The sequence below is a fragment of the Schistocerca serialis genome, chromosome 1, assembly GCF_023864345.2.
Source record: "Schistocerca serialis cubense isolate TAMUIC-IGC-003099 chromosome 1, iqSchSeri2.2, whole genome shotgun sequence".
Taxonomy (NCBI): Eukaryota; Metazoa; Arthropoda; class Insecta; order Orthoptera; family Acrididae; genus Schistocerca; species Schistocerca serialis.
This window is the reverse complement of record NC_064638.1, coordinates 120,342,929-120,365,668: the sequence shown is the minus strand read 5'-3', so window position 1 is coordinate 120,365,668 and position 22,740 is coordinate 120,342,929. Positions and strand designations below refer to the sequence as shown.

Here is a 22,740-nt window from a genome sequence, read left to right as displayed (position 1 = left end):
CTAGGATCATGGCCAAGACAGCCAAACACGCAATTCAGCGGTGGTGGTAGCAAGTTTTACTTTGTCAGATACATGTTTGAATGCTATCATTTGTTCACTTGAAAAGAAGCAAATCCTATTTTCCCTATCTACCTTGAAATAAAGCATCAAACAATGGAAAATCCTGATGGAACAATTACAATATTAACAATATTATGATAAACCCTTTTCATAACACTGAAATCAAGCATTTTGGAAGACAGGTCTGCGTGCTTGCATTGAGGTATGATTATATTACATCACTGTCATTACCAGCCATTTTGTTTCCAGTACTGCATTATAGCAACTTCCAGGCTACTACTTGCATTATGGCCATATACAACATGCCTCAGTGTTGCTCCATCATGTTCCTTTATCTCTTCCTCCCACCTTCCATTCCATCATTGTCTTACTCTCCTGTTATCTCTTGGAAGAACTTCCTTGGTCCATTAAATTTCCACTCACTAGGTTACATGTCCTGCGCGCCTTCAGTTCATTGTCATTAGTGTCATAATGTTTTTCACTTAATTAACATATATCTCTTTTTCTTTTTTTCCCTGTTCTAATATTCTAGACTATCTCTATGTTTGCTGAGAACAGTTATAATGATATGGGATCTCCTTGTCTAACCTCTCTTTCAATTCTGTATTTCTCACAATCCAGATGAAGTCTAATACAATCCATAAAATTAATGTATATTTTCTTTAGCACGGGTTGAATCAATGCCTTGTTTCTCTAAGGCTTTAAGTATAGGTTTTGTTGAAACTAACAAGGGAACATCCTCAAATATCAATAATCGATCTTGATGAAATAATGATATACAAAAAATGTTTTTCATATAAAAATTACTATGTAACTAATGTTCTTGAATATGGTATAATCAACTTTTGTAATAATGTGTAATTTTTCAGGATACCCCACCACCACATGTCTGTTAGCACATCAATTAAAGAAATAAAACTAGAGCTGGTTTCTGAAATATCATTTCTGGAACATAAGCTGTACACAATTTGCTGTTGGAGTAGTTTCAGCATACCTAATTAAAATATCTAAACATTCATTACTATTCTAATTGTGAATTTTACTTATGTTTGTTTTATAGTTTAAATTGTATTTTACATTCATTTTCTTACTTTTAGTTTAACATTTCAGATTAGTATATCTTGTTAATTGAAAACAACAAGTGACTCATTATTATGTTAGAAAATAATTACAATAATGATAATCTATAAAGAAATGCTTAAAACATAACTTTTCTACACCATGCACATAAAATGAACAAAATTCTTTCATGTAACATACACGACATAGAAGGTAACGTAACACAAAATTCAATACTATTTTAAATCATCATGAGTGATACTCTAAATATCCTAATTTGTATCAGGCATATTTCAGTACATTCATAAGCCTTGGTGAAGAGAAATGATTATGTACTAATGACTGCAGTATGTTCATATTGTGGAGACTGACATCAAAATCATTCCATAAAACTAGATTTGAAAGTCTTCTCATAAAGTTCTTCTGTCACTGAAACTTATACGTGTTCCTCAGGGTGTACGTGTGCCATCAAGCTCCTTGGGATCGCCTGATGAGCAAGTTCCTTGTCCACAGGCATGATGCTGTAAATGGTTCTTTCACATTGACCACTGCAAGAATCTAATAATAATACTGGTATTTCTCCCTCCCCGGGAAAGAAAACTCTTTCAAATAGCTTTTGATCTGGTCAGACAATTGCTTGCCAGATTTTTATGCTGTCACAAAGACATCTGGGACTTCAAAAAGAGATTCTTGAAAACTTGGTTCAAACTCACCATTAATCCAACAGTAATAAATGTTTATATATTTTAATTACGTATGTTGAAAATACTCTGACAGCACATTGTGTACAACTTATTTTCCATAAATGGTATTTCAAAAACCAGCTTTATTACACATGGATGTATGTAGCTTGAAAGCTGCTTTAATTTATGTTGTAATAAAAGTTCTAATTTAACAAAATCAATCAATGGTGATGGGGTATTTTGAAAAATTTCAAATTATTACAAAAGTTGATTATACCATTTTCAAGAACAGTACATATCAAATTTTATATGAAATTTTTTTTATATATATCATTGTTTTGAAGATATTCCCTCTAAATTTAAAATGTCAAATTACGTTTCGGGATGTATTTTACCCCTTAAAGTTAAACTGGGCATAAACAAAAAACAAGTATTGCACTCGTTTTCCTCTTCTACACACCCACCAAGTTTCCTCACAATTGTTTATTGACACTTAGGAATATTCCCCCATAAGTCAAAAAGATCCTCAAACTCCATGAATCCAAGGAGAATTGGATTAGAATTCATATATGTGGTAGTACACAGGTTTTTATGTGATGCAGTATCAATGTTGTGACAACATTCAATTATTTCACAGAACTATGATAAAATGGTAGCACTGATGTGGTCTCTCGCAAACTGTGAGCTTTGTGCAACTTTCAGATTTCTGCATGTTCGGAAGCAAACTCCATTACAGATCTGCCCCTAACAGTGCCATGAGTACAGAGCCAACATCATTAGCAATAGTGTGGGTAGATGATTCTGCCGGCAATTCACTGAAGGGCAAACCAGTCCACACAGAAAAGATTATGGTGACCAACTGCTCCTGGTGATGACAGAACTGATAAAAAGAGTGTGGCATGCAATTTTGCAGACACTGCTGCAGAAATTTATCACACAATGGCTTAGTTGCCACAAAGCATGTGCAAGTTTGTTTTCACGACAGCTGATGGATGGGTGTAAAAATAAGTGTCTGGTCATATCTGGTCATATATATATCCATATATATAAATAAATGGTGTTGGGTGAGAGATCTTCAACTACTCACCCTACAGCTCTGACCTTGCACTAAGGGATTTTCATCTGTCCATTGTCCTGGTACTTTTTCTGGTAGGAAAACAATCCGACAATGACAATAAGGGATAGATGCTGGTGGCAGACACCTACCCCAGAGACATACAAGTGTTGGCGCATCAGGATTATAAATGTTAAATAACAATGGTGACTATCTTGAGGAAATCTCTGCAAAAGATGAAATAAATATCTCTTACATACTGATGTTTTTGATTTCTTTTTTGTCACTGGAACTTACTTTCTGGATGATCTTCATAAGTTTCTGTTTGGTTTTCTTCGGACTCTCATTGTTTAAATTGTTTCTCTTATCAAATATTCATTATTCCTTCTAACATTCTCTTTGAGACATTTACAGATGATTTTGATCATTTCTATGATTTTTCTTGTTTGAAACAAATACCCTTTCATTGTTAATTGTCCCCCACTCCCTTCCCTATTCTGGAATGGGTCAACCACGGATGACTGGGACTGGCACATTTCAACTCTTTGTCTATTGTTCTGTTCTTTTCTTTCAGTATTCTTTCATCTGTTCACTATGTTTTTTCTCCCTTTCTTCTGACCACTTCATACCAGTTTAAAATTTCACTAAAAAGATGCTCTGACCACAAAGCCATCCAGATATAGTGCTCATCGCAACTTCACGGACTACCCTAACATGACTCTGATCAAACCCAAATTCTAATTTATCCACACACTACTGACATAGTGTCATTGGCCATTATCCTCATTGCTTGTGGCATTCTGCTGATTTCCAAAAGAGTTAGAGCAAGGTGTGCATCTGCACTGAAAGGATCATTGATCAGACTTGCCTTAATAATACATGTGTGTCTGTTCTCTTGGACCCATGGAAGGTGGGTGTAAGGGGTGTCATACGAGTGAAGTGAGAAAAATATTCAGAAGAAATGTTCAGGCAAGGGCCTAAGGCTTCAAGTAGGGATTGTAGGTTATTTTGACTCCTGGGTCAGATCACTCTGGCCAAGTTTATAGGTGGAGGTGACAACTGCCGGAGGCCTGCTCCACCAGGTAGTCACTGCAATTCTTATCGACAGTGGTGGAACTTTTGTCTGCAATTAGCAGGATCTGTACGACAGGCCTTTCTTCTGTTGAAACGTTGTTGTTCTTAGGAAGGGATATGGGAAAGGATGTTCAGGCCAAGTTGGAGGTAAGGAATCCCTGGAAAGTTAGCAGGGGCTAGGATCATGGTTGGATGGCGGTGTAAATTGGGAGAGGCAGGGTTCAGTGTTGGGATTACGTGGCTTTAGCTACAAGGATTGCCACCAACTGGTGGCACCTTGCACACTCACCTACATGCTCCCCAAAATCCACAAACCCAACAATCCTGGATGCCCTGTTGTAGCTGGTTATTGTGCTCACACTGCAAGAATTTCAGCCCCCACTGACCAACGCTTCCAACTTAGCACTCAAAATCTACCCCCTTCCCCGCAATAAAGATACCAACCACTTCCTTCACCTACTCTCCACCATACCCACCCCTTTATGTCCTAGATCTCAATTCGTCACTGTCGACACGACTTCAATATACACCAAAATCCTCCATGCCCATGGTCTTGCCCCTACTGAACATTGTCTCCCAATGTCCTTCAGACACCAAACCCACTACCTTATTCCTCACACATCTTACTAATTATATCCTAATGCACAACTATTTCTCCTTTGAAGGGAAGAAATAAAACGAATTCATGGCACAGCCATGGACACCTGCATGGCACCCTCCTGTGCCAGTCTGTTTATGAGCTGTCTAGAGGAAAACTTCTTAGCGTCCCAAATCCCCAAACCTCTAGCCTGGTTCAGGTTCATTGGTGATATACGTTAATGATCGAACTCAGAGCCAGAATATCCTATCCTCATTCTTTTACAACCTCAGAACCTTCTTTCCCATCCACTTATCCACTTCACTTAGTTCTCTTCTGCACCTCCTCCTCTCAGATGACTTCATTTGCACCTTTACCCACATTAAAGCCACCTGCATTTCAGCAGATGTCATCCATTCCACACCAAAAAAACCCTTCCCATACAGCCGGCCACCTGGGAATGGCAAATTGCAGTGACACGTGCTCCCCTACCCAGAATGCTGAATTTCTCAAAAAGGGAATCATGGACAGGCACTATCCCGCAGACCTAGACGGCCAGCAGATTTCTTGTGCCATATCCACACACACCCAAAATCCTCCCACCACCCGATTATCTATCATTATGCCCTGAAATTATGGCCACCCTACCCAAGATCATTCCCATCTCTTGTTAAGTAGTGTTCTGTCACCCACTCAACCTTCACAACATCCTAGTCCATCCCTATGCCACTCACAATCCTACCCCATTGACATAGGGCAAAGATGCAGGTGCAAGATGTGCCCAATCCACCCACCCTGAACTTCCTATTCCAGACCTATCACAGGTTTATGCTAACACATCAGAAACTGAACTACCTGCGAAACCAGCCATGTCATATATCAGCTCTGCTGCAATCATTGCTCAGCTTTGTACATTGATATGACTACCAGTCAGCTCTCCACCAGTATGAATGGCCAGTGCCAAATGAAAAGTAATGCAAACAATGTGAAAAAAATGCTAATGCTGTTATTTTTTCTTTAAACATCTGCATAACACAAAATATGTAGTGCGCGAGCGCGCGCGCACACACACACGCACACACGCACACACGCACACACGCACACACACACACACACACACACACACACACACACACACACACACAGAGAGAGAGAGAGAAAGAGAGAGAGAGAGAGAAAGAGAGAGTGTTCATGACCACTTCTGCATGTGTACATGTATGCATTATGAAAGAAATGTGTTTTGAAACTAGAGCTGCCACTTAATAATTTTTTGAAGTCTGCTCAACATTACTTATGTTTTTTTGTTGTTTGGCATTTACTGATATACATGTACAAGATTGTACAAACCCGTCATCAGCTGATGTTGACAGATCTTCAGACTCATCACTGCTAACTGTGATGTCTCCCTGGGTTTGATGCTCCAGAGCCATTTCTAGTTTAACATATTGCCGCTTCAGTTCCTGCAATACCTACAACAATGAAAAATACATATTTTAGTCATTTAAATGCAAACATACATAAAATATAAGCTATACAATACCAAAACAGTATCACAAGTCAGCAAAACTGTGTATTCTGGGTACGTACTGCAATCTGCTGATTCAGCTCAGACTTGCTGCAGTTTTCACCCTCCAGTGTTCTGATAATAAGCATCTTTTGCTGTCCCATCCGTTCACACAACTGTTGCATCATCTGCACAGCCCCTATGCCATGTGAGACGGAATTTATACCATTCTGGAAACAACAAAAACATACACTAAGTCATTAGTTCACTTCTAATTCTCAGTAAACACTAATTAACAAATTAACATGTAACTATGGTCCATTGATACTAAAATGGCCTGAACATTAGGTTTGTGACTGAATCTAAATGTCCATCTGGTATGGTAAGCAGACTCTCAGTTTAAGTTCCATTTCCAGACAAAGTTTACGGAACAGATGTGCAATTTCATGAGCTCTCTCCACAGTTTAATGTCAATATCTGATGTCACCAAAGTTTTATTTTCTAGAACTGTACCACACTAATTCTGGATGTCTTTCTTGTGTATTCTTGCTTGTTAGATAAAATAATTCTTCTATTAATTTTATTAACATGTCCCATTTCGACTGTCACCAAGCATTTAGTCTCCTTTTGAACTGATCCCTAGTTTAATATTATGACATGCGTATATTTTGATTATGATTCCTGCTCCTTTTATATTCTGAACTGTTGCTTCTTGATTCAATGTTCCTTCTATGCTTTGGACTTCCTTATCCCATCAACTTTTCCTGTGCTGGAAGCTGTAAGGTTTTCTTAATCTCCAACTCTCTACTAAAGAACAGAAAACACTTCTTCATAAATTATTAATATACTGATCCTTCCTTTACAGCATGGAATCACTTCATCGTGTTATAACAACATACATCAATTTGACATTTATTCTGTAAGATGTTTGAAATTTAAAAAGCCAATCCTCACTCAACTGTCTCCCATGACATCACTCCAATTGTCACAGTACTTGCTTTTCCATGGTGTACAGGACATTTCCAAGCCAGGATATGGCAGCATGGAATAAACCTCTGCGAAGTGCAATAAAGCTGCTATTGTCATCTCGCCTTGCAAACACACTCCATCCATTCAAAGCTGTGTTCATGTACAAGTAAGAATAAACTTCAAACAGTAATTGTTTCTAAACTCATTACTTAACTAAAAAACATCATTTGTCTTTTAGATAGACATTGTGTAACACATCACTTTCTCCAAGGTGATGTGTTACACCACATTTTCTGCAACTTCATCTTTATTTTACCCCCAAGTCTGAGCTAAATAGTGTATTCACTCGATTTAGTAGTATTTTTTAAGTTTCCCTTACTCTTGACAAAAACATTATGCTGTCAGCGTAGATGCAAAAATGTCAACAACAGCATCTAGACAGAGACACGACAGTTGTAGCTACACTACTTGTTAACACACACACACACACACACACACACACACACACACACACACACAAACAAACAAACAAACAAACTGGTAATGCAAGGAAAATATACTGTGTGACATATGATTAACAATGGAAATAGTTAGTGTAAGAAAACACAAATTACAGTTCAAATTACAAAGTGGCAGAAAGACTGGTCAGTACTTTCCTTCAGCAAACTCAGTTCCCAATGTGTGTGTTGTGTTGTGTTGTGTTGTGTGTGTGTGTGTGTGTGTGTGTGTGTGTGTGTGTGTGTGTGTGTGTGTGTCGCACGCGTGCAGTGACACTTCATCCGAAGAATGACAAACAATGCAACAGTTCACTTGAATGTACCTGTCTGCCACTCAACACCTCATCCTCATCTATGAATAGCAGTGTATCCTATTTTATATTGTTCTTATTCCATTCCAGATTTTCCTCTGCTTAACTATCTTCTGTGTGACATGTGACAACTTGCTGTTAAAATTTTGTGAGTTCCCATTGAAAGAAGAGTAAACAGACTTCTTCCCACATAAACACTGTGAAATTACCGTGATGGTAAAATTACAGAAATTTCAGGTTAAATGAAGACATAATAGACCTACTGAGCAAGTGTTTCATTCTAATATCTTGGCTTTCATATAAATTATATGGCATTGATTTTTATATCCATCACAAACTGTGTACGTATCAGGCCATATATACAGGGAAACAAGAAAAGAAACAAGAATGAAGTCACAGTTGTGCCAGTCTTGCTTTGCAGCTCAGAGAATTGGCTGACAAATGCTAAACAGCTCATGAAGATGCAGGGATCAGAAATGAGACTCCTGAGATCCCTGAACGACTGTCCAAGACTGTACACATTTAAAAATGATGTGTGGTGAAAACTGAATGTTTCTAAAACAGATGGTGAACCAACAACAATAAAGAAAGATGGCTCTTACACCTGAACAGAATGCAAGAAGGAAGAATACCAAAAAAATTGTAGTCCATACACAAAGGAGGGAGCTTACAAAGTCCTCTTTCGAGCATAACTTGAATATTGCTCATGAGTCTGGGATCTGTTAATTAATATACTGCTTCTTGCTAAGTATATCTCACAAAAATACCATAAATATAAAATTAGAGGTAACTGAGCTCACCCGGAGGTTTACCGACAACCTTTCTTGCCACAAATCATTCATAATTAGAACCGGAAAATGACAATGGTGCGTGCAGTACCCTCTTCCACACACTAAAAGGTGACTTAAGAGTACAAGATAAGGATGCAGATATGTACCAAATGGTAAAATGAGACTTTGGGGGACCATGGAAACATTGGCTTCTTTCCTCTGTGACTGGAGCAGGTGAATCATCTACTCCTTGAAACAGAAAGAAAAATAAGAAGAAGAAGAGAAAGAAGAAGCAAATGTACCAATAGTTGTTCTATTAGCACATCATCTGAAAACAGAACTGTATGTTCCAGTAACATGACCCAGGTACACTATGCACATCCAGTTGACAACAGACTACAGAGGCTTGTAAGCATAGATATAAGTTTTTTACACTGAAGAGAGAGTAGGTGATAGCACGAATGTCAATTATGCATACTTCACAGTCTTCATATGGTACTTTATGTTCCCATACAGATTTACCTCTACATAAATTTCTGTGATATTTAGTACTGTTTACTTATTGTAGTAAGTGTACTGCAGTGTGTGCAGTCCTAAAGCATCAATTCCGCACTGACCAGTGCAGCACCACAAAACGGTATCAAGGAGGTGCTGACCTGTGCACCAATAGAAAGAGTGGACAGTGCCACACTTCCAGCAAGACAGAGTTCAGCACCCCCTGTCAATACGGACTTAACCAGATGCCCCTTGCTGGTCAGCCCCAGTTTGGTCGCAGACTGTGAGGGCATAGGAAGACAATACTTAGCCAGCATTTTGTGAGTAGTAATAGTATTTCAAGGTAATTGCATGTAGGAGGCACAAGAAGTACATCAAGCCACTTCATAACGAGAAGTTAAGCTAAGTTTCTTTACTTTTTAGAAATAAAGTGTTCCACTATTCTGCAAGTGTTTTGTATGTATCACTTTGGATTCCTGCCATCAACCATCGCAACTTCTCTTCTTCCTTGTTTGAGTCAGTGCTGACTCCCACAGCAGCAGACACAACATCTGGAGCCACAGATTCCGAAACCAATGCTGCCTTTGCTCTTCGGTGTTCCATCTCAGTGTGTCACTAATATTTCTCTCTTTTCTTTCAGGGTAATATTGATACTAATTGTGTTCTTTCTTGCAGACTAGCCACAACATTTCTGCTATTTACGTATTTGCATTGCTTACTTATACTTTGTTGCAGCAGTCCTCTCATTAAAATGGCCTCTGACCCACCTCCTACACAACCACCTGTGCCTACACCTCCAGTTGCAGCTGACTTTGGTCTAATGAAGTTTATTCAGTTTCAGAACCACCAAATGTTGCAGCTGATAATGGCAGTCCAGTAGCTCATTAATGCACGAACTGCTGCTGCATCAACTCTGCCACAACAGCCAACCACGTCCATGGCACCACCTCAGTGCATTCCACCGTTCTGAACTTTCAATGAACAACAAGAGGAATGGAACGAGTGGTACGCACAGTTCAATGCTCACTGTTCTACACATCAAGTGAAAGGTACTGTGAAATTTTGTTATTCCTTGTCAATGGCCAGCACGCTCAGAAGTTATTCCCAACTAGTATGCCAGAGTTGCTAGTTTTTGAAGATTTAGTTTCCGACCTCACTCAGTATTACAAGGATCAGGTACAGGTTGCTGCTGCAGCTTTTTACAAGTTCTTTCAATTATGGAAAAATCCAGAACAGAAATACAGTCAGTGGGTCACTGAACTTCAGGGCTTGACACGAAAGTGTTGTTTTCGGTGTAGCTGTGGACAGTACTACAGTGACACAATGACTTGTGATGCAATTACATGCAGTGTGCCAGACAGTAGGATTCATCAACAAATTCTCAAACATTCTGATCCTACATTGAAACAAATGTTACAAATTATTGAACATCAGGTCTCGTGTGATAGTGCCGTGGAAAACTTTGAGGTAGCTCCCACTTGCAGTGTAGTGCACACTGACAAACAGGTACGGCCTTGTGACTGATCACCACATGCAAACAGGCCACTGTGCCATGGACAGAGTAAACAAGTGTCAAAGCATGAGTCTGCTGTGAAATCATGTCCCCATTGCTTTTCCAAGCATAAAAAGTAAAATTTCCCTTCACACAATATGACTTGCTTTGCATGTGGAAAGCCAGGTCATGTACAATCAGTGTGCTTGCAACAGAAAAAGATCTCTACCCCCATTCGTTCTTGAAGGCATGAAGAACCTCCTCACTCAGTGACTAGTTTTTTTTTTAACTGGCTACCAGTACTAGTAGTGACCAACTTCAGGATGTGCTTTCACCCTGCCCAAGTGCTGTGCAATGACAGTCAAAAGAACTGTTTGTGAACTTCATCACTGCCAGATGCTGTGTGCGATTTCAGTTAGACACTGGTGCTTCTGTTACATTGCTTAATCATGCCACTTACAAACAGTTAGGCTCCCCACAGTTGACAAAATCTTGCATGCACCTTACTGCAAATAAAAGTCAGGACATTCCAGTGCTTGGAACATGTAATTTGCCTGCCACATTCCAGTTACACATCATACCAGTGACATTTATTATTTTGCATTCATGTGACTGTGAAAATATTTTTGGCTTAGAGTCTTTTGATTTGTTTGGTCTTTGTATTCAGGACACTGTACTTTCTATTTTTGCTTTCAACCCAAAAGACAGTGTTACTCATTCAATTGAGGAGTTCCCTGATTTGTTTTCTGAAGAGCTTGGCAGAGCAAATAATTTTGTGGCACATGTTACAATAAAGGACAATGCACAAACTAAGTTTTTTCAGGCGCATCCTGTCCCTCATGCACTTAGAGACAAAGCAGCAAGTGAACTTCAGGAATGGCAGGATAATGGTGTTATTGCTCCTATACAGGCTAGTCAATGGCCTTCTCCCTTAGTAATTTACCAAAGCCTTCTTGAAGACTTTGTCTTTGTGTTGACTTTAAATCCACTGTGAATCTACAAACACTAACTATATAGCAGAGATGCTGAGTCGCAGATAGGACAACAAAAATATTTTCACACTAAAAGCTTTTGGCCCATGGCCTTTGTCAACAATAAATACACACACACATACACACACACACACACACACACACACACACACACACACACACACACACACACACACGTGCACGCATTTGCAACTAACACACACAACTGCAGTCTCAGGCAACTGAAACCACACTGTGAGCAGCAGCACCAGTGCATGATGGGAGTGGCAACTGAGTGGGGGAAAGGAGGAGGCTGGGGTGGGGATAGGGAGGGATGTATGGTGGGGATGGCAGACAGTGAAGTGCTCCAGGTTGGGCGGCAGGCAGGGGAGAGGTGGGAAGGGGGGGAGGAGGAAGTAGCGGAAAAGGAGAGTAACCCTCCTGACCTCAACTTCCGTTGGTTGCTGTCCTCACCCATCCAGCTCCTTCCCTGCTCCCATTACAGCACTACACAGCCGTCATTCCGCTGCCACACCCAGTCCTTTTTTATATTTATTTTATTATTATTATTATTTTATTTATTTTTTTCTATTTCTTTCCTTTTCTGCTACTTTCCCCTGCTCCCCACCTCTCCCATGCCCGCCGCCCAACCTGCAGCACTTCACTGTCTGCCATCCCCACCATACATCCCTCCCCTCCCCACCCCAGCCTCCTCCTTTCCCCCACCTAGTCACCACTCCCATCATGCACTGGTACTGCTGCTCACAGTGTGGTTTCAGTTGCCTGAGACTGCAGTCGTGTGTTTTAGTTGTGTTTGCATGAGTGTGTGTGTGTGTGTGTGTGTGTGTGTGTGTGTGTGTGTGTGTGTGTGTGCACGGCCATTGGCCGAAAGCTTTTAAGTGTGAAAATCTTTTTGTTGTGCCTATCCACGACTCAGCATCTCCGCTGTGTGGTGAGTAGCGATTTTCCTTCTCATAATATTGTTTCATTCCACCCTGGATTTTCCATTGTTTGATTTTTACAAACAATAACTGATACTTATCCCTTACCTCACTCTGAGGAATTAGTGGACAGGCGTGGTGCAGGCCTCTATTTTTCAAAAACTGACTTATGTGATGTGTATTTGCAAATTCCCCTAGATGAGGTGTCTCAAAAGTGTTTGTGGTCAACACACATTTAGGGTTGTTCAAGTTTTTGTGCTTGCCCTTTGGTAGTACTTCCGCAACTGCCATATTCCAACACTACTTAGAACAGCTTATTGCAAAAGTTCCATTCTGTTCAAATTACTTGGATGATGCTGTGGTGTCATGACATACACCAGAGGAACATACGAGCAGCCTTCATATGCTTTTCAAGTACTTCCAGCTGCAAGTTTGAAGTGTCACCTGGACAAATGTGACTTTTTTCAGACCGATATTCAGTACGTGGCCCATGTTCTTAATACCCAAGGCATTCAACCCCTCACCCAAATTTGCTGGCCATCCAGATCCTCCCTGCCTTGTGGAATATAATGGAATTGCAGACATATTACAATGTCATATTATAACAATATTGTAAGAAGGAATGTCGCTACTCACCATATAGCGGAGATGCTGAGTCGCAGATGGGCACAACGAAAATACTTTCACAATTATAGCTTTCGGCCGTTAAGGCCTTTGTCAACAATAGACAGACATAAACACGTCTGCGCGTGCACCCATGCACACACAAAGGCGCGCGCACACACACACACACACACACACACGCAAACGCAACACACACAGGACTGCAGTCTCAGGCAACTGAAACCACACTAATGGTGAGAAACAACTTTCCTTTTCATAATACTGTTACATTCTGTCCTGGATTTTCCGTTGTTTAATGACATATTATATCCAGTTTATAGCCAATGAAGCCCAGATTGCAGATCCGTTGCAACGTGCTGGAAGAATGTGCGTTTCATTCGGACTAAAGAGTGTCAGGATGTATTCCAGAAACTTAAAAATGCCTTTCTGAGTGACACATGCCTTGTTCATTTTGATATTTTGATCCTGCTCAGTCTGTGGTTTTCGGAGTGGGTGCTTCTTTGTACGAGTTTGGAGCTGTGCTCTCACATAGACTTCGCTCACAGGTCAGGCCGATATCTTTCATGTTCAAGTTACTGTCCAAAACTCAATGTAACTATTCCCTAATTGCTATTATTAATGGTATGACGAAGTTTCACCATTATATGTTTGGTCGGAAGTCTTGCCTAGACCAAACGCCACTTCAGTCTTTGTTTCATTTGTCCAAACCTGCTCTGCCGCACACAATTCAGAAGCTGCAACATTGGGTTTTGTTATTGTCAAAATATCAATATGAAATACAGTACCAGCCCACGTCAAAGCATTAAAATGCAGATGATCTTCCTTGGCTTCTTGTTGGTCCTGATTCTGAATTCAGTGCTAATGCCACATGTCAGATCGATGCGCAAGATGCTGCACTTTTCTACTGGCAGGATAATGGTGTTATTGCTCCTACACAGGCTAGTCAGAAGCGGACCCTAACTTGAACCTTTTTTTTTTGCACTAAATCCATACTGCTTTGCCTCATTTAGTGAAAAACATTCAGAATTCTTTTGTGCACTGATATTTTGCTCATCAGCTTCGCCTCCCCATCCAGCAAGGTGTGTTTTTATTGTAAAATGACTCGGGACAATTGCAAGTGCTTATTCCTAAAGTGTTGCAAAAATATGTGCTGTGATTACCCCAGCAAGGACATTGGGGAATCGTATGCACAAGCACTATGTCAGCACTATACTTGACCAGGCACAGATGCTCAAATTGAACAGATGATGTCACAGTGTCGTGGTTGTGCTGAAACTCTATCGGCCCTGCAACAGACATTTTCAGCTTGGCCAAAGTCTCAATCGCTGTGGTAACGAGTGCATATTGATTGTGTTAGCCCCTTTTGGAACACTTGTTGGCCTATTGTTGTGGACTGTTTTAGCAAATATCCATTTGCAGTGCCCATGAACTTGACTGTGCTGTGCAGTACCATTGAGGGTTTGTCATATTTGCCTCAAGAGTTGATTGCAGACAATGGACAACAGTTTATGGCACAGGACTTTGAACAGTTTTTTTACAGCCAGTGGTTTTACGCACCTTACCAGTGCACCATTTCATCCTCAGTCAAATGGAGAAGCTGAACAATTTGTGCGTATGTTCAAGCAACAGATGAACAAACTACGTGCCTCCCATACGACGAGAGCAGGCACTGCTGCTCTTCCTCACAGTGTACCGCACCCAGCCCCACAACTGTCCATTGCCGGTGGCTTCTACATGGCCAGCACCACCGCACGTTGCTCCAGTTGCTCAAATCACTGCAGTGCACAGCCCCCCGCCCTCCTCCATGCTCCATAAGTATTGCTTTGCGCCTAATGATTCTTTTCTTTTCAGAGCTTTTGGTCACACTAAGCACTGGCAGAGAAGAACAGTTCTTCGAAATTTGTGTGCTTGCATGTATTCAGGTGCTGTGCCACCCACCGAAACAGATCTGTGCTCATCGATTGCGAGATTCTTCCACAAATTTTCTGTCCACAGATTTGCATCCTACAGGGATCTTGCGGCCACCCCCACGGTCCACTTCGGCACTGCCCATGGAACCGATGGAGCTGGACCCATCGCCATCGCCACTGCAAAAGCTCAACTTCCCAGCACTTGCCTCAGCATCTGTTGTGGACCTGGCATCATCGTCATCGCCATCCTCTCCATTTTTGTCAGACTGTCTCAGGAAGAGGGTGGGCACCTTTTTGGGTATTTTCTGACCGACGTTCCTCTTGGAGCACAGGACAGATGTTGGGGTGCAGCCGGGGCTCGGCTTCGGTCCCATTTCCTCATGCCACACCCCATTTCCTGCCTCCTGGCCCTCCCCCCTCCCCCACTGTTGTGAGATGGCTCCCTACATGCAACGGCGAGGATATGGGGGGGGGGGGGGGGGGGGGGAGTTTGCCCATCTAACAGTGCGGCACCGTGAAACGGTATCAAGAAGGCACCAACCCACACACCAATGGAGAGAGCAGGCAGTTCCACATCTTCAGCAAGACAGAGTAGCTGCAGAGCAGCTGCCCATCGCTAGTCGGCCCCAGTTCAGTCACAGACTTTGAAAGCATTAGTACTGAGCAATAAGTTAGCCTGCATTCTACAAGTAGTAATAGTGTATAAATGTAATTGCATGTAGGAGGCACAAGAAGCACATCAAGCTACTCCATACAAAGAAGTTATGTTTCTTTCCTTTTTAGAAATAAAGTTTCGCATTAATGTGCAAGTGTTTTGTACAGATCACTTTGGACTCCTACCACTGCCACTGCAACTTCTCTCCTTCCTTGTTTGTGTTTGTGCTGACTTCCACAGTAGCTGACACAACAACAACAACAACAACAACAATAATAAATCATGATTACTGCAGTACACTTACTTCCATTCAATACTAGAAATAAATATAAACATTTTTTCTCTGCGATTTTTTTTTGTTACTGTTTATGCTAGGAAACTACAATCACTTACAGTATACATCATTATTCCAAATAAATAATCTAGATTATGAAGACTTTTATATGACATTGAATTTATGCACCACATATGTTAATTACAAGTAAAATCAGGGACAAAGGAGAGACATCATGTTGTTCACTGTATTGATAATTCAGATCTAAATTCACTTACTTTGTTCAACTTGTTGTTGTGATATGGACTTGCATGACACTCGGTTAGTGGGGACACATGCTCAAAAGAGCTGGTGGAGTTGTTGCTGACTGGCTGGTACTCATTGTCATTCTTCTCTGAGCATGGTGAAGTTGCTGTGTGAAATGTGTCTCCAGTGCCTACTGAGCTTGACAATGTGGGTAGCACTGTCTCTTCAGTAGAAGGTATAGATGGAGAGACTACTGTGGCCCTTTTCAGATCCAGTGATAATCTGCATAAATGTACAACAGAGACAAAGGTATTATATTAGGGAATTGATGTTTGAAAGTATTATGCGTCATCAACACTGGATGCACACTCAGTATCATATTTTTCTCTACCGAGCTATGTGGAGGTCAATGCACATGTGGTTTAAATTCACAATATCCCTGTATCCCTGAATGAAGAGCTCCAGACTGTTACGTGAATGATACTAACATTGAGTATCTCGGAGGGGGATGAGGGGGAGGGTGGGCTGGGGGGAGGGGGGGGGGGAGACCTTGCAGTACACTGAACAAGTGCTAGTAACTGTTTATGTTATCAAATGAAGAGTCCTAAAAATATTTATTTTTAAAATGGCATGCTGGTTGTAATTTTAAGTGTGACATGTTCTTACGCTTTTTTGAATTTTTTTGTCTCACTCACAATTTTTTTGTCACAATGCCATATTGGGATTCGATCAGTCACTGATCATCTTCAGACTACAAGCATGCACTGCAAGCAGTTTCTGTTGCATTGTCAATTATTCTAAAATTTGAAATGTTCATAAAAAGTATAAAACATAACATATATTTAAAAAATATATATTAATTTACTTTGTATCCATTTTCATTATCTCGTGAGTCATCTTAATGTTATATTTTCAAATGTAAGAGAGCTCAGGAAGGTTAATAATGAAAGACCGATATTTTTTATAATCATTTAGTGCATACTGGAGTAGTGCTTCCAACATGGAAATTTTATCTGTGAGGGACTGAACGTTATTGTGTAGTATAGCAAAATCGGGGTATTTAGTAACTTTAGTTGAAACGGTTTTTGATTCTTTATCTAATGGCATTTCTAATACAGCTCTTACCCTAACAATGGTGGAACGGTAGCACCTAAAATGCCACTGGGTGCAGTCCAGGTGACCTCAGGATTTGAGCAGCCAGACAAGGTGGTGGTTGACCACTCGTTCAAGAGTCTTACCCATACAACTGGTAAGGGCCACACTCCAGTAACTGTTATGGGGCACTACAATCCTTGCCTGGTTTCCAGAATGGAATTAATATTGCCTCCTTCCAAGTCATGGGGTACTGTCCATCAAACCAGATCTGGTTGAAGTAAGAGAGGAGCTATCTTTTCACTTCATGGCACAAATGATGAAGCAATGGATCTTATCAGGTCCTGGAGCAGTGTCTCTGGCTGCAGATAAAGCTGATTCAATTTCCCAAATTGAGAACAGAAGGTTGTATACTTCCTCATTATGTGAGAGTTTACTCATCTCCACAGTCCTACAGAACACCTGAAAAGCAGGAGCTTGTCTGGATGTCACAGTGACAGTAAAAAAGTGTTCAGCTAAACCCTGAGCCATGTCTTCTGGCATGTCCATCAAGACCCCATTACTTGACAAGGCCTTGAGGGGATTTGTATTACCCTTAACTGACATCTGCCTTATTGAGTCCCAAACTTGCGCAGTGGAACTGGACCGATTGATGGAAGTCATGAATTCATTCCAGGAAGCCCTCTTCTGTTCTTTTGTCAATCGCCTCACATGTGCTCTCACAGATCTGAAGGCACAAAGGTTTTCTGTAGTTGGACGGTGTTTGAAGTTCTACAGAGCTGTTCATCTGCCCAGGTTGCCAATCGACTGTTGTCATTCCACCAATTTACAGGCCATCGTCTGAGGTGGTTACTGGATCGGGGGATGGACTCTGCGGCAGCCCGTTGGATCTCATAAGTGATATGGGCCACCATCTCCTGTGCACATCATTTTGTTCATAAATAGCCTGTTGACTGTCTGCAACCAATTTGCCATTTGCATCAGCCATCTTTGTGGTCTCCTGTCAGCCACCGTCCTACTCGGCAGATGGATTCACACCAGGAAGTGGTCACTAGAATGTATATCTGTAGCCACTTCTCGCTGAACTGAGTCTGCTATAGTTGGGGAACAGAAACAAAGGTCAGTGGCAGAAAAAGATCCTGTAGCTGTGGAAAAGTGTGTCGTCTGACCCGCGTTCAGAAGGCAGATATTCTAAGAATGGACAAGTCGCTCGATCATATGACCCCTGAAGCAACTATTAGATGAGCCGCACTGCACATTGTGTGCACTGGAGTCCCCCACAAGGAGGAATGGATGTGGGAGTACCCGGAGAGTTCTGTCTGTGCATCTGCATCCAAATCATAGATAGGTGGAAGATACACAATGTGGTGCTAAAACTTTCAAGGAAAATGCTTGTAAGGTCATGGTAAGAGAGAAAGGAGAAGGGTCATCTGTCATCAATGAAAACAGCCACTCCACCTTTAGCCATGTCTCCGGTAATATTGTCCTTCCTGTAGGGGTGGTGACCCCGTAATGCTAGTGTGTCGGTGACTTTAAGATGCGTTTCTTGTACGCAGATGCAGAACGGTTTCTCCTCGACCAGGAGCGGTAATTCTTCTAAATGTGAGCGATAGCCACTTAAAATCCACTGCTACATGGAAGTCCCTGTGGAAGCCATTGTTTACTGAAGGTTGTTCCTTTCTTTCTCCCTTGGAGGCGGTGTTTTACCTGGGAGGTCAGGGGGAATGTTTGCCAGTCCCCGGCGCTCTGGTTCTTCTGACTGGAAGTCCATATGCTGAAGAGCATAGTCCACATCAGAGAGGGAGAGAGCTCACTGATCCGAAGGTTTAACTACCACTTTCTTCAACTTGAAAATACTTTTCAAAGGACGTATTTCTTTACTTATAGAAGGAGGTGGTTGCTTGGGTTGAGGGGACAGTTTAGTAGGCTTCTGATGATGGGCAGTGGTATATGGCTTAGATGGTAATCCCGTTGCCAAAGGCTTCCGAATGACTTCTGTTTCAAGTGTAGTGTTTCCCCCGCAGGTACAACGACAAGTGCATGTGCTCATACTTGAATCTGTGGTCTGAGTTTGTGTGGAGGCATCACACTTGCCGATTGGTGTGTTAAGGGCTGATCCAAAAGAAGTAGCAAAAACCAGAGGTTGCACAGCTTTAAAAGCTATTTTAGCTTCACAATAGGGTACACATCTCTAGACTTTCAACTCATGAATTTTCCTTTCCTCTTTGTAAACCTCACACTTTCTGCTCCACACTGGATGATCCCTGGAGCAGTTTAAACATTTCAGAGGAAGTGTACAAGAATTTCTGACTCATGAGCTGAGCCTCCACAATTGCCACATGTAGCCCTCCCATTACATCCCATAGTGGTATGGGCAAATCTTTGGCATTGGAAGCATCACATTGGGTTAGGAACAAACGCGTGAACCTCAAGACAGATAAAGCCTGTGAGGATATGTTTAGATAATTCTGGAGTACTAAATGTTAGAATAAACTTTGCAGATTTTTCCAATTTGTCACTGACTCCCCTCATATAGTTCTGTACTTCCATGACACCCATATTTTTCCATTCTTCATGTAACTCTGTGGGGTCCACCTCCATTATATCGGAGCAGGTAACCACGCCCTTACTAACGTTAAGGGTGTTATGCAACTTAGCCTCGACTGGGTAATCCCAGAAGCTTAGATACTTGGTTTGAATTAGCAGTTTCAACTAGAAGTGTTCCATTACAAAGTTGTCTGGCACTTTTTGAAGAGCCAGCAATACCTTCAAATGCCTCATGAATATATAAAGGGTAGAGCTTCTCAAAGGTTCCCCCTGTTCACTTGACTACAATGAAAGTGTTATGGCACACTAATGACCTGTTACTATGGTTCTGAGACTTTTTGGGAGGACTGACCAACCGAGCTCTCTTTGATGAGCCGGTGTGGGTACTACCTGACGGTACACCCGTCCCATCAGTAGTAGCAGTTTGTAGTAGTTTGATGAGACCGTTCCAGAGGGATTCCACGAGATGCTAGGGAAACAACTGTTGACCCAAGCAGAGCCCTGCATGCCTGATCAAGCCTTATACAACAGGGGGACAGCAGGCACCCTACAGGTTGCCCATTGGAGACTGTTTTACCTCAACAGCCATTCATCTCATCAGCAAGTAGCACACCTTAAGGCTGAGTGGTTTTTTATAGAGGTGTGTACCTTACTCGTGGTCCAGGCAGTGTAGCCGAAGTGCCCGTTCTCCGAAACAACATTCCACCGCTGCACTGCATGGTGGTTGCTGAACCATGCCTGGAGCTTACGGTAATGGAGGACCGATGGCGCTTATCAGTCCCCAGCTCAGGAACCCGGGGTCGCCAAACCCGTACCCAGCAACCGAATGCTGAGCCTGCACCACTCTGACAGAATTATAGGACAGAAGGAGAGTGGATGCTGTCCCTGCAACCACCACTCCTCTTTGAAATCCAAGTTTTTAAATTTGGTTATTTGTGAAATGCTGTTCCTATTCATCATCCCTGGGCTTCACAAAGATTATAGCCTCTCTTTAATAAATATACTAGGTTCCAGAAAGAAGAAGGATGTAGATCTTAAGTCCCCTGACGAAATGAATATCTTGAAGTAACAAATCTTCTCACACCATTAGATTTATTACTGAACACGTGAATATCTGGTATTTACATAGACTGTATGTCTTCAGAATGCCTTAATTCATGCTAGAACCATTATTAACCTGTCTAATAGATGAAATTAAAACCCAAAAGATTTTTCAGTTATAAAGTTTTTAAAACACAGTGCAAAAGAAATAGAAAATTTTGTGAACTGATGAAGATGTATAATGCACTTAGAACAAACTCTGCACACATTAACAAGTATGTCATAACTTACGACTGTTTCCGTAGCATTATCTCTTGTAACTGCTCCTGTGTTCTTTGGGCCAAACATGTCTTCATTTTTTCAAATTCTTTTGATCCTCCCTTGAAGGAAAGAGAAAACACGGAAATGTTTTGAAATATCCTCGAGCTACTTACATCTGGAAATACCTCAATTTTACATTATATTAAAATTTTATGAACTAAAAGTTTTATGGAACATAAAATGATAGGCAACATTAACTTCAGATCATATAGTAGAGTTGAACAAACCTGCATCTTTGAGCACATTTCTTGAAGCTCATTGTTAATAGATTCAACTCTAGAATGGTGTTCACTCATTGCCTGCAGTCTTTTCTGTAGTTCTGCTTCAAGAGTGCCCAATTCCTGGTGCTGTACACGTAAAAAACACACAATCTTCATTAGTAAATCAATCATTACATTGAGTTCTTTGAAATTTCCTATACACCAAATTCAATACATATTAATACTTGGAGAAAAAGCCATTTTTTTCAAAAATGATGAAATCATAAAAGACTGGTACATTACAAAAACAGTTACTGGGACATTCAGTATGCATCATTACTAGTAAATAATTTTGCACTGTGATAATATAATTTTCATTTGACATGTAAGACATTTCCAGGGGCAGATGTGGACTCTGACCACAATCTATTGGTTATGAACTGTAGATCAAAACTGAAGAAACTGCAAAAAGGCGGGAATTTAAGGAGATGGGACCTGGATAAACTGAAAGAACCAGGGGTTGTACAAAGTTTCAGGGAGAGCATAAGGGAACAGTTGACAGGAATGGGGGAAAGAAATACAGTAGAAAAAGAATGGGTAGCTTTGAGGGATGAAGTGGTGAAGGCAGCAGAAGAGCATGTAGATAAAAAGACAAGGGGTAGTAGAAATCCTTGGGTAACAGAAGAAATATTGAATTTAATTGATGAAAGGAGAAAATATAAAAATGCATAAATGAAGCAGGCAAAAAGGAATACAAACATCTCAAAAATGAGATCGACAGGAAGTGCAAAATTGCTGAGCAGGGATGGCTAGAGGATAAACGTAAGGATGTAGAGACTTATCTCACTAGGGTTAAGACAGATACTGCCTACAGGAAAATTAAAGAGACCTGTGGAGAAAAGAGAGCCACTTGTACGAATATCAAGAGCTCAGATGGAAACCCAGTTCTAAGCAAAGAAGGGAAAGCAGAAAGGTGGAAGGAGTATATAGAGGGTCTACACAAGAGCGATGTTCTTGAGGACAATATTATGGAAATGGAAGAGGATGTAGATGAAGATGAAATGGGAGATATGATACTGCGTGAAGAGTCTGACGGGGCACTGAAAGACCTGAGTCGCGACAAAGCTCCGGGAGTAGACCACATTCCATTAAGAACTACTGACAGCCTTGGGAGAGCCAGTCCTGACAAAACTCTACCATCTGGTGAGCAAGATGTATGAGGCAGGCGAAATACCCTCAGACTTCAAGAAGAATATAATAATTCCAATCCCAAAGAAAGCAGGTGTTGACAGATGTGAAAATTATCGAACTATCAGTTTAATAAGTCACAGTTGCAAAATACTAACACGAATTCTTTACAGACGAATGGAAAA

The 22,740-nt window shown here is 41.1% G+C and overlaps 1 protein-coding gene across 1 annotated transcript in view; it reads right to left on the bottom strand.

Moving 5' to 3' along the window:
- LOC126463709 (kinesin-like protein Klp98A) overlaps positions 1-22,740 on the bottom strand; it is a 419,586-nt gene that overhangs the window by 24,969 nt on the left and 371,877 nt on the right. Inside the window, exons 17-21 of the mRNA XM_050096180.1 lie at positions 21,395-21,514; positions 21,138-21,226; positions 16,199-16,448; positions 6,095-6,241; positions 5,855-5,976 (exon numbers count right to left, since the gene is read on the bottom strand). Of these exons, the coding sequence (XP_049952137.1) occupies positions 5,855-5,976; positions 6,095-6,241; positions 16,199-16,448; positions 21,138-21,226; positions 21,395-21,514 (728 nt within the window). The remainder of the gene's footprint in view (positions 1-5,854; positions 5,977-6,094; positions 6,242-16,198; positions 16,449-21,137; positions 21,227-21,394; positions 21,515-22,740) is intronic.